Source organism: Borostomias antarcticus, assembly GCF_949987555.1.
Source record: "Borostomias antarcticus genome assembly, chromosome: 18".
Taxonomy (NCBI): domain Eukaryota; kingdom Metazoa; phylum Chordata; class Actinopteri; order Stomiiformes; family Stomiidae; genus Borostomias; species Borostomias antarcticus.
Window position 1 is genome coordinate 14,289,780 of NC_140251.1, and position 12,939 is coordinate 14,302,718.

The 12,939-nt window shown below is 47.5% G+C and overlaps 1 protein-coding gene across 3 annotated transcripts in view; it reads right to left on the reverse strand.

The window, feature by feature from the left end:
* Positions 1–11,902, reverse strand: part of celf2 (cugbp, Elav-like family member 2) — a 29,741-nt gene extending 17,839 nt beyond the window's left edge. For 2 of the 3 annotated variants that reach the window (XM_084452990.1, XM_084452988.1), the window contains exons 1-2: positions 11,668–11,902; positions 2,779–2,975 (exon numbers count right to left, since the gene is read on the reverse strand). In XM_084452990.1, coding sequence (XP_084309116.1) covers positions 2,779–2,975; positions 11,668–11,744 — 274 coding nt within the window. In that variant the 5' untranslated portion in view covers positions 11,745–11,902. Of the gene's footprint in view, positions 1–2,778; positions 2,976–11,310; positions 11,417–11,667 lie in introns of those variants that run through there. The other variant, XM_084452989.1, reaches the window with a different exon arrangement.
* Positions 11,903–12,939: the final 1,037 nt, after the last annotated feature.

Consider the following 12,939-nt stretch of genomic DNA (forward strand, 5'->3'; position numbering starts at 1 on the left):
AGAGAGGGAGAGGGAGGAGGGAGGGAGGGAGAGAGAGAGAGAGAGAGACAGAGAGAGAGAGAGAGGGAGTGGGGGGAGAGAGAGGGAGAGAGAGAGAGAGAGAGAGAGAGAGAGAGAGAGAGAGAGAGAGGAGGGGAAGAGAGAGAGAGAGAGAGAGAGAGAGAGAGAGAGAGAGAGAGAGAGGAGGGGAGAGAGGGAGAGGGCCCGGGCTGTCAGATCCCTCTGTGTGCTTGGGAGGTCAGAGGTCAGTCCATCCGTGTGTGCTGGGCTGGTCAGAGGCAGATCAGGGGCACCGCGCCCACGCGACCGGAGTGAACGGCTCCCAATTACATAAGCACAAACAGCCTCCGCAACACACACGCGTGCACGCGCACGCAGTCACAGACGGAAAACAAGAATGGTACAGAAGAGAGAGGGGGAGAGGAGAGAGAGAGAGAGAGAGAGAGAGAGAGAGAGAGAGAGGAGAGGGAACAGGCAGGAAGGGGAAGATGTGGGGGGAGGGGGAGAGGAGAGAGGAGAGAGAAAAAAGCCTCATCCTTCCGTCCCAGCAGACCGCCAATGGCGTTCCAGCCTGTCAGTTTGGCTGGGCTGGGGAAGTGGAGCACTGCAGTCTCTCTGACCTACATAGTGTGTATTATGCTGTTACTGGAGCTCCCAGGCCGTGGGGCGAGCTGCTGAACTCTAATATGCATCCAGCTCCTCTGCTCTCGTCCCCCCCCCCCCCCCCTCTCCTCCTCCTCCTCCTCCCCCCCCCCCCCCCCTCTCCTCCTCCTCCTCCTCCTCTCCGAGCCGGCTAAGCGCTCTCCCATTCCACATTTAGCCCATCCTCACTTTACAGTAAACAATCAATCCGGGGAAAGCGCCATGTTAATCATATGATTTATTTTTTATTTTTATATAACTCGCAGTCAATGTGACAAACAAAACAAATCAATTAAAATATAAATCTGACAGTTTTGCAACAGATAACGTTATGGGCAGTGTTGCAAAACAAACACACCAAAATGGAAGTGGGATTAAAGTGATTGCAATGGATGAGTCAAACAAAAGCAAGATGGATGTCCTAAGAAGGAGCACGTGAGAGGCCGTCTGATCGGTGTTCAAACAGGGAGGGGGCCAGAGGGCGGAACACAGCCTCGCTTTGATATGGCTCCCTAGCTCTCCCAGCAGGGGTAGAGCTACTGGTCCACTGCCCCAGGCCTCGGCGGGGGGGGGGGGGTGGGTCGAGGGGAAGGATAAAAAAAGAGGACAAGCTGAGAGAGGAGCAGCGCCAAGGAGAGGGGGAGGAGAGGCAAGCAGAGAGGAGTGGAGCCAGGGAGAGATGAGTAGGGCCAAGAGGAAAGGGAAGAGAGTCTCCCGCTCAAAATGGATTCACCTCACAGGCTGGCTGAGCCAAAGGGTTGTTGTGATCAGGCCAGATTATCTATGGGAATACATTACCATGTCATTACCATGTCAATGGGCTGTCACAGCTGACACTCTGCCTAGGAGCCGGGGAGGGCTCCTCGCTAAAAGAGAGGGCTTTGAACTATTCATCCTCTCCCTGAAACTCACAATGTCTGCTATATGCGCCACATAATCAGCCCCCCACCCCCTCGCCCTCAGAGAATAAAAACCGGTCCACCTTTCAACACAGCCTCATGTGGTGAATGGCGCACGGTGCTTGGATATCCACCCGCCCGGTTTATATAAAAGCCTAATCATGTGAAATCAATGAGGCTGAAAGCGGGGATAGTTCAATGGCAAGTCTCTGGCTCTGTTAGAACAGTGCAGCGTGGTATCAGCGCTGGGGAAGAGAGAGGAAGCCTACCTGACCACATCCCAGCGACAACTCTGCAAGCCTGCAGCACCCAGATTAGACCCACCTTCCTGTCTATCCAGCCCTGTACCGTACCAGCTCTGCACCCTGGCACAGCCCGATAGACTCCACACTAAGACTCCACACTAACACCCGACATCAAAGAGGGTTCCACATCAAAACCCCCCAGAGTGGATTAGGCCTCTGAACCGTATTGAACCACATAAGGATTCTGAGAATTTCAAATTTTAGTGCCGATAGGAGAGGCGGTGAACTTTATTTGCAGGTCCTCGCCGGAGCAAGTCTTTCACTTGGTTCACCTGCAGTTAGTTCCGGCAGACTGGGCGCTTTCAGTGGAACTCACACGGCGCTGCTCGGGCCGCCGGCGTCCACTTCGCCGGCTCCTCTAATTGCCGCCTAAACGGAATCGCTCGGCTTGGGCGCTCTTTCTAAGGTGCGTGCGCCGACGGATGCCGTAATGGAAAATTGCAGACAAATAACACTCTATCCCCCTCAGTACTTCACACACTGACACTTTCTAACCAGTTGAGGAAGGAGAGATGTATTCCTTATTTTGCATGGTGTATTCCTTATTTTGCATGGTGTATTCCTTATTTTGCATGGTGTATTCCTTATTTTGCATGGTGTATTACTTATTTTGCATGGTGTATTCCTTATTTTGCATGGTGTATTCCTTATTTTGTAGGGTGTATTCCTTATTTTGCAGGGTGCAAAAAGGTATTTCATAAAAAAATGTAAAAATTAAATGTATAAAAGGGCCGCCAATTCGACTGAAACACAAGACGATTCCATCATCTCCGAAGAAACTACAACCCACTCAATTCCATTATGTTTGTACACAACCGCCTGCTGAGCCTTGCCTGGGGGGGGAGAGAGGGGGGGGGGTGTCGATAGTGACAGTGAGTGATGTTGGTAGTGGTAGAGGCTTCGTGTGCGCGAGCGTGTAACAGTAGCCCCACCTTTGCTCTGAGCGGGGGTCTGGGTGCGGTCCCGGAGGATGTTGATCTGGTGCACGGCGCCGAACGGCTCAAACAGCTCCTTCAGCTCCGTTTCCGTCCAGGACCGCGGGATCTGGCCCACGAACATCTTGATGGAGTCTGGGTCGGGCTGGTCCAAGTGTTCCAGCGACCCGTTCATCTTGCTACCGTTGCCGTTGCTGTGGGAGGAGGAGGACAGGGAGCTATAATTACTCTCATCTGACATTTCAACAACATATTTGGCCTTTCTTAATGAATCAGTCCACTGGTGGTTACTGGACACAAATCAAGGACATTTCTTGAGCATTGAGCTTTGGGTCCAATGACAAATGGCCTACTCTGGCTTTCAGACACGTTTCTGAGCCACTGACAAGCTCTCACTCTGGAGAAGTCCAAGTCACTTGAAGCATCAATATACACAGCTTCATGGAGTAGTGCTACTACTTCCTGTTCAATAATACAGCACATTACAACCTCTAGTCTTCAGTTTCCGAACCTGACCACAACGAATCCCCTACTTTATCAACATCCCTTCTATGAAACAACAACCAGAGTACTGTTGACCACAGAGAGCTCCCACAGACATGGAGGCCTGCCCTGGTCAGTGTGAGGTCAGCGCTGCCTGGCCCTGATTGGTGGAGACATCAGCATTCTCAGGGTGATTAAGGCGAGGCTTAGGGCATGATGGAGCGTCAGCAGCCCACTACACACAGCAACCAACACTCAGTCACCCAACACACACACAGCAGCCAACACTCACTCACCAACACAGCAACCAACACTCACTCACTCACCAACACACAGCAACCAACTCTCACTCACCCACCAACACTCAGCAACCAACAATCACTCACTCACCAACACACACACACAGCAACCAACACTCACTCACTCACCAACACACACACAGCAGCCAACACTCACTCACTCACCAACACACACACACAGCAACCAACACTCACTCACTCACCAACACACACAGCAGCCAACACTCACTCACTCACCAACACACACACACAGCAACCAACACTCACTCACTCACTCACCAACACACACACAGCAGCCAACACTCACTCACTCACTCACCAACACACACACAGCAACCAACAATCACTCACTCACCAACACATACACACAGCAACCAACACTCACCCACCCACCCCACACACACACAGCAACCAACACTCACTCACCAACACACACACAGCAGCCAACACACTCACAGGGCAGCCAACACACACACACAGCAACCAACACACTCACTCACCCACTCACTAAACCAACACACACACTCAGCAACCAACACACACTCAGCAGCCAACACACTCTCACCCACCCACCCACCCACCCAACACACTCACTCACTCACTCAACCAACACACACACTAGGCAACCAACACACACACTCAGCAACCAACACACACTCACACAGCAACCAACACAGGCCCTGCGTGCGCCAGGAAGGTAAGGGGGGGCGAACAAGTACAGCGCTTCAGGTACAGAGAGAGGGGCTAATGCTGAGGGGAAGGTATCACTCAACGCCACTAGGATAGCCAGGGCAGAGGTTCAGAGACACCCGCTGATGACCCAGGGGACTCCTAGTGTGATAACAGCCCACACACCGTTCCTGATTGGGATGCTAAGCAGACAGAGAGACAGAGAGAGAGAGAGATAGAGAGTTCAGCATACACACCTTTGGACGCGAGCCATCCATCGCTTACAAATGGAGCCCAAGCGCTCGGCAGAAACGCCAAGAGACTTAAAAGACATACTGACAAGTCCCTCTGCAACGCTCTCCTTTGGAAAACCAAAAGTCGTCTTTCAAAAACACTCCTCGCTGGCGCAAGCTTCCTACTGCAGCCAATACATCCCAACGGCCATTTTGAGATTAAGAAGAGGTGAGATATAAAAGCTGCTCGACTCATAAAAGGGGCGACAGCCCCCCCCCCGCCTTAAACTTCCCAAAAAACAAAACTGCACCGTAGAGATGCCACGGCAGAGCTGTAAACCTCTCTGAATCAGAAGCTAAGTAGGGGATTGTGGAGCGTCTTCTCCTGAGGCGGTTTGGCGATGGTACAGGGAGCAACCTCCAGCTTCCTCACCACAGCAGAGAAACAATCACATATTGTTCCCACGCTGTAGAACACTATTCACTGATCTGACTCAGTACAATGGGTCGAGTGAGAGGGATGCTTTGGCATACATCGAGGGCTAAGCCTACCAGAGCCACGGGAATTGTGGCGAGAGACACCATTTAGCCAGCTCTTTCTGACGCCATTTTGCTGAGCGCCGTCTTCAGATAAACAGACCGATGACTAAGTGAGATCCATGGTAGTAATAAGACTTGAAAACTGGTCAACTGCTGATAAACTAGCATCTTGAAAAAAACTAGCATCTTGAAAAATACGAGGTCAGTGCTGATGAAGTCATTTACAGTATGCTGGGAGCCACCAGGGGCGGCCTTGTGATGTGGCAGGTGATCTGGGTCCAAGACAGTCTGGAGCAGCTGACGGGTCACTGAGAGCCATGACAGTTGCATACCTGCTGTTGCACTTCCCATAAACTACATGATTTATCTGGGCCATGTGTCGACTCGTTTGGTGGTGCCTGACCGGAGAAGCATGCCGGCTCCACCGGCTCCCTGCTCCCGTTCTAGAGAACCACAAATATCACATACTACTCGTGATGTCCACTCAAAATGGTAAATGGTAAATGGACTGCACTTATATAGCGCTTTTCCACCTTAGCGGCACTCAAAGTACTTTACAATGGCCTCTCATTCACTCATTCACACACCAATAGCGGTAGCTGCCATGCAAGGTGCTAACCTGCTCATTGGGAGCAATTTGGGGTTAGGTGTAGGCAGCGTTTCCGCTGGTAAGGTTTTGCCGTGGCACACCGCCATGGCAAGATCCTTGTCGTCACACCAAACATTTGATTTAATTTTTAATACAAAAAATTAGGCTATATATATATAAATGTCTTAAATTATTCATCCTAAACTTTCTAAATATTTCTGCCTAAATGCACTTTCAAAACCACTGTCGCGTCCACATTAGGACTATTTATTTTCAATAAGACTCTATTAAGAGCCTATAGGCCACGCGCTCTGTGCCGCTCCATGCTGCTCCTTTCTGAGGTGATCGGAAGACTCGGCGCGTGAATAGGTTTTTTCTTCAGTGAGCGGCATGAGGTTACAACGAAAGATAGGTAGGCTATTGACGCTCAAATATTACCATAGTGTTAACCAGTGTTTGAATTGGGCCAAACACTGGTGCTGGCACGTCGGCCTACTCCTCAAAATGCCATGCAAGCTAAAATACATTTATGTTAGTAATCTAAGTGCCGTTATAGCTACAGTTAGACGTGCCGACAGCTCCTCCCCATCTCAAGTACGTTGGTAAAGCCTTTGGTTTTATAATTCCCTGATGACAACTAGCGGATCCTATAACCTAATATATCAATACAAATTTTCCAGATGGACATATGACGATTTTTGAAGAGGAAGGGAGAGGAGAATGATGAGATCAGTCAGGTAGGCTAGGTTATTGAAGAGGAAGAGAGAGGAGAATGATGAGACCAGTCAGGTAGGCTAGGTTATTGCCGGCTAGCCATGATTCACACCGGGGGATTCAGGAACAAGGCAAGCTACCTGTAGGCTAACAGTTTTGCCCGCTTCCCAGGGACCAGTAAACTCTGTTCGGGCAAGAGGAATGCCTCATGCAGTTGTCTGATCGGACAAGTAAAAAATGAATATGATAAATTGGCCTTGTGTTGCTAACGTTACGTAACGTTATCTGAAAATACAGTTTGAGCCGAAGCGGAGCTGCTCCATTTGAGCTACGTGCTGCTGTCTGTCCGTCAGTCAGCCCTTCAAGCGAGCGTTGTCAAGGAGACATACACCACAAGCGCGAGTAGGTTCTGCAACTTCAGCTTCAGCGAGTCACGCGCAGCGCTGCCTGATGGATTGTGCGACCGTCTTTTTGGCTGGCTGAACTAACACTAGCTTGTGTTAATGTTCCTCCAGCCACCTAAAAAGTGCCAATCAAAATAACAGAAAAAGCATTATTTAGGCATGTTAGGCATTTATAGACTAGCTTACCTTTTTAACAAAATCTATAGCTGCTGTTATAATGGTAACCTACAATACATTTGATTAAAATATGTCTATAAACCATATGATTTATTAAGTGATCCCGTCCAGTTACATGTAATTAATTACATTTTAAGCTCTATGACTTTACCAGCCTTATGAGATAAGTTAGGCCATCTTTATAGGCCTACTCTTCAGTTAATTGTTTTTTTTAGGCAGAGGCAGGGATTGTGGTAGGAGAAGACAGGACTGTGGCACAGGCACAGAGTGGAGGCACAGGTTAGAGAGAAGAGGAGAGAGAGGTTGTTGAAAGGAGGAGAGAGGAGAAGGAAGGGGACAGGAGAGAGGAACAAGGGAGGAAGAAGGGCGGTCTCCGGTCCCCCGCTTTGGTTTTGAAATCAGACTTTTTTTCACACACCACCACACCAAGAGATCAGTTCCACAGGAAACACTAGGTGTAGGGATGCACGATACTGGATTTTCAGCCGATATCCGATCCGCCAATCTGTTCCAACTCATTTGGCCGATAACAGATACCGATCCCTACACCTAATTGCAGAGATCATAAAATCTCTTCTGTAGTGGAATTAACATAGGGCCTACAGTATTATTATGCATATTCTTATTGTGTTGGCCCACCAGCAAATGCAAATGAAGCTTAAAATTATGTAATATTAATTCTTGGTGCAAAATAAGATCGGAGGGGATTGGATCGGAGGGTTTTGGCGTGTTGGCCGATCTCCCATCTTGCATTTTAATGCCGATATCGGCCGATACAGATACCATGCCGATAATATCGTGCATCCCTAGTTAGGCGTCTTGCTCGAGGACACTTCGACATTTGGACAGTCGGAGCTGGGATTCGAACCACTTACCCTTTGATCATTGAACGACCCGCTCTACCAACTGAGCTAGAGCCGCCCCTGTTAATGCATCGAGACTCTTCTTCCCAGAGGTAAAACACTCGCCAACAAAAGAATCATATTTTGAGGCGTATTAACGGCAGACTGAAGGAGAAGTAAAACACTGCTTTTCAGGATTACCTAATGCGCGAGGCGCAGTGCTCGTGTTTACGTGGCCGTTAAAGGCTCCAGAGAAAGGAGGAAGGTTGGTGAGGCGAAGCAGCTGTTTGCTGGCAGTAGCCTACAGTACTTTAACTCTATTGTCTTGAACCCTCTCTTGAACTTGGAATTCTAATACAGGCTCAGTTGTGCTTCCAGAACCCCGGGATTTGTGGTTTACACACTAGTGTTAAGCTGCTTCAACATGACAGAGAAATCAGTAAATGCTTCTTTAGTCCCAGTATTTCTAACAGTCAAACACACAAAGGTCCTCTCCAGTTCTTTTTCCTCCTGCTTGCTTCTCCCATATGATAAGACCTTTACAAGCAGGGCCAGGTACCGGTTGTCTGTCAGGTTGGATGAAGTTAGCCTGCGTGAGAATAGAAATACCAGTTCAACAGGCCCAGAGATGTTCCCTTCAGAGGCAGCCCGAGACGGCTTCAGTAGCAGATCACACATGTAGGATCAGTCACTCCTCGCTACAAAGCAATGGCCATGGAACCGTGGAAATAGCACTGGTTCCTGGTGCATGCATGCGTGCAGTTCTTTACAACTGAGTATGTGTGTGAGAGGATGTGTATTGCGGGTGTGGTGTATGTTGCATGATGCGTGGTGGTTGTGTGCGTAGCCAATGCGTATAGGAAGTGTGTGTAACTGTGTGCCCGAAATGCGCGTCACCCGAAGGTACAGCACTGGAAAACAAAGATGCCATTAGAAGAGGCTGCGCCAGTGGAGAACGCTGCTCCAGTCAGAGCTGCAGACGTATATTCTGTTCTGGTTTTCAAAAGGTGGAAAACCATAATCAGCACATTAGTGCTTTGACGAGGGCCCATCAAGACATTCTCCTCCCAGCATGAACTCAAATTCAGCTCAATATGGCCTTATCTTATTGTTGCATTTCCCCTGATGAAGACAGACATGTCCAATCAGCATTTGAATGGGCTCATGTTAACAGGCAGTCGGCATCTGATGACAAGGCCTGCCCCATTAGCTCCATAATCACACAAGTGTCCCTGGTGGTTATGGATGAGATTTCTAAGGAAAAGGAGTGTGAATGAACGCTTGAATATCGAGATTAAGGATCCAACCAAATCAACTTGTCTCACGTCGCAAAGAAACAGTGAGAATGCAAATCTAAAGGTGAGACTTGCTGGCAGACGTAGCAAAGGTAGCTAGCTGAGCTCTGAAAGGAGACAAGCTAGCGGCATGTTGAAGGCAGCCTTTTAAGGTGAGTTGTTAATCTAATTGCCTTCACTAGTTCTTTGCCCATTTTCAACAATAAGCATGTACCCCTTTTCAGAGAGAAAACAACTGCCCTACTTTGTGTATGCCAGTTATTTTTGTTTTCAATTTACGCTTTCAAATGGCATCACTTTTTAAAAAGATTTTTAAAAAGAGTTTTAAAATTGACAGCCACTGCCGAGTGGTTTTGTGCTCCACTTAGGCGTCAATCCAAAAGGGAAAGGTTACCCAACCAGCACTCACCCTCCCTCACCCTGTCCCATGCTGCTACTCATTCTCTGACCTCACCCCCTGAATGCTGCTACTTGTGTACTTGTCTGGCAGCTGACTCCAATTAACTTGGACGGTAGACACCGTAAACTAGTATGGTCATGTGCATGTTGGCCACAACAATTTATGAGCTTTGTCATGTGCTTAAGCTCTATGCTTTCCATTTTCTTTACCAACTTAAAAAGCCTGCAAGTCAATTATAGGCCGCATATTATACCTTGTGCAAAACATGCTGGTCACCAACCAAGCAGAATGGCTGTATATGAATGGACAACCGTGCCAGTTTCAATTAGATAAACAATATGATAACCTTATTGAAACTAACATTTGACTTGGATTGTTATAGCCGACTTAACCTGACCACATTGACTTTCAGGGGGAGGAGGGTATGAGGGGCGGTACAGTTCTGTGCAGTCCAGTGTGTTTGGTTCGGACCAGGTTCGTGCCGCCTGCCCCACTAGCAGCAGGAGCCGTGGAACAGGTGACAGGCCAGACCAGAGCCCTCCTGCTCTCGGCCCTCAACATCTGTTTGAGTGGCACCCCCCCACCGTCATCACCACCACCACTAGGGAGAACAGCTGTCCCCCGTAGCCCCAGGGCCGGGTGCCAAGAGGCCACACTCTGCCCAGATCAACAGCTCCCTGTCCACAACAAAAGGATCACACAGAGCTTAGCCCAGATATTGCCATGTCAGAGTTTCCTGCCACATAAGCACACTAAAGAAATATCCACTCTCGCTGTCTACTATCAGGGGATCGCGAACCAATCACACAATGATTATTTAGGAGATGTCATCAACACCTCAATGTACAGAGCCACAAGATCAATCCTTTTAGCCCCCTCACGAAGCTGACCACACCCTGCCTAAGCTTTAGCCCCACACTAACATGATCATCTCTTCATTTGGCTCACAATTATGTGAAAGTTCACAGGTAATTAATTAATGAAAAATCCAGAGCAGTGATATTACTGCATTGACTTCTTAAACCGACATTTTGTGCATAGCACATTTTCTAATTAAAATGATTTCAGGAGTCAGCTTGGCTTCGTCATTTCCAAGATTCACCTACAGCAGTAGGTCCCAGTCTCTAAAGGATGACCATTTTAATGGATTAACGGTCTAACAGCTATAGAAATCATTACCAGGTAAACAATACACTAAATACACCAACAATACACATTGTAGAAAATGTGAGCTACTCCGCAGAATGCAGCTGTTGTCCATCAACTACAATGCTTTGCTTCATATTAAAAGGCACGAAATGTGAGGGTGAGACCACATTACGATACTAAACGTGAAAATCGTCTCAGACACTGAAAGACCAAGCCCATTTCAGAAGAGATCAGAGTGAACTCCTGCCTTGTGCAAGTTGCAGCCCCAAAACCTCCAACCTTAACCTTAGTTGATCCACCCGTGTTAAGACAAATTAACCTACAATCATTTTAAAACAGTATTTCCCTTTTCTTGCTCATAATCTATGCACGGTCACGCGATTTCAATACAATTGCTCAATAATGCACCACGTGTTCTGCAAAGCACTCTTGCTGAACCTCCATTACGGGAAATCGATTTGGGAACTAGCTAGCTAGCATTAGCTAGGAAGCTAGCTAGCTACATACCAACGACATAGCTACAGCCCTAGCAAACTCGCAAGCTAATGTTAGCTACCTTGCGAGCAGGTGTCGAGTGTGAACACATTTTAGAAACGTCTCGTTAAAAACAAGTCAAGATATATAGCTTGTAAACTCGCTACAGGCTGGTTCCATCTTCGACTTTGAGTCGGATGCGTAGTAGCTTAGCCGAGTTAGCCGCTGGCTAGCAGACGCGTTCGGGCCATTTTCTCTCACCTACCCGCCGTGCAGGATCCTGGGGTTTCTGAGCCTCGTTCTGCTCAAGCGGCATCAAAAGGGCGGCTGCCGCGTATTCACGTTTCCTTTCACAACTCACAAATTCACTCCTTCTTGATTAGGATGGGTGTAAACTTTGTGACGGGGTTACTTCTTTACAAGTGTGATAGTACAACGTGTTAACTCCGGAAGCACATGTCACTGGACTTGCCTCAACCACGACCACAAAAAAACCTGAGTTTGTTTAGAAGCGACCTCGCTGGGAGAGGAACTTCACGTGGGCGAAACAAGAATAAGACCCCAAATTCTGCATCTATCTACTTAAAATTGTTACATAAACACCCCATCCATACTTACATTGAATCGCTTGAACTCATCAACCTGCTTTCAACCATCCTATCCGGAAGAAAATCGAGATTATATGCTGAAGTCATGTTCAATTCACGCCGCACTCAACAATGAGAGTAATGCCTGTTCGGTGGGTTCAACTCCACAGCCGACCACGGGACTGAGCGGAACAGGTGCAAGGGGTTCTTCTCAATAGTGCATGCGAATAGTGGGACTCGTTGACATTCGTCGTCTACCCCTTCATTTTTCCTTCTCAAGTGAATGAAACACTGGCAGGCAGGCAGGCAGGCAAGCAAGCAAGCAACTGTCAACTGCAGGGGAGGCGTGGCTTCTAGTCAAGTATGTAAATGTTTCACAATCTCAAGTTGTCTAGCTAAGCCCAACTAGCTATCTTGATGACTTGACCTAAATTGGGTGCATGTTGAGAAATATACTCTTAATCGGTAATACAAAACTGGTGGTGGCAGTGGCACCCTGAAAACTAGTGAGATCATTAAAATCCAGTTTTCCAGGCATCCTGAGCTGTCTCTCTGCAGAGGTCACAGGTCATGTTCCCCTTTTGTGTTTTTGCTGTTGTTCCTCTGGGGGAGGGGGAGCCTATCTTCTTTGTTGAGCTGGACTTGCTGGACAGAGTTGAGGTCTCCTAACGTGGGGATGGGCCTAATCGTTTTTCAGCCATTCATTCCAGCATCAACAGCTGCACAGTCCAAAAATATTATATAATGTGAGTGTAAAGAATTATGCCATTTGTGAAATCACAGTTAACCCTTGTATCCATAGCAATTTAAAGACAGCCTAGTAATACCACAGACTACACAGCCGAGTATGTTAGGCTAGTTTCAGTGGTCCGTATGCATAATGTGATGTGACCTATTTTACTATAGATTCAATAGTACAACATACATGTACGACTATTCAACTTAATGGGCTGCTTTAATAAGGTAAAGAATATACCGTTGAAATATAAAAAATAAAAAAAACACACAATCCTAATACGCACATCTATTTATATGAAACATCTTTGATAGGGATATAAAAAGGAGACATATTTCTTGGATTGGATTGCATAGTTGTTGGCGTCTCACATTTTTAATCTCAGATTATTGTCATCATAATCCTATTGTAATCCCCCACACGTACCATGCCTTTGTTGTTTACATTTATAGTATGGGACTATATCTACAAATCACTTCATCTAGCATTTGATTTGCACCCCTTTTTAACCAATGATGGAGCAGGTCAAGTAAAAATAGGCCAACTGCAAAATGAATTACATCACCC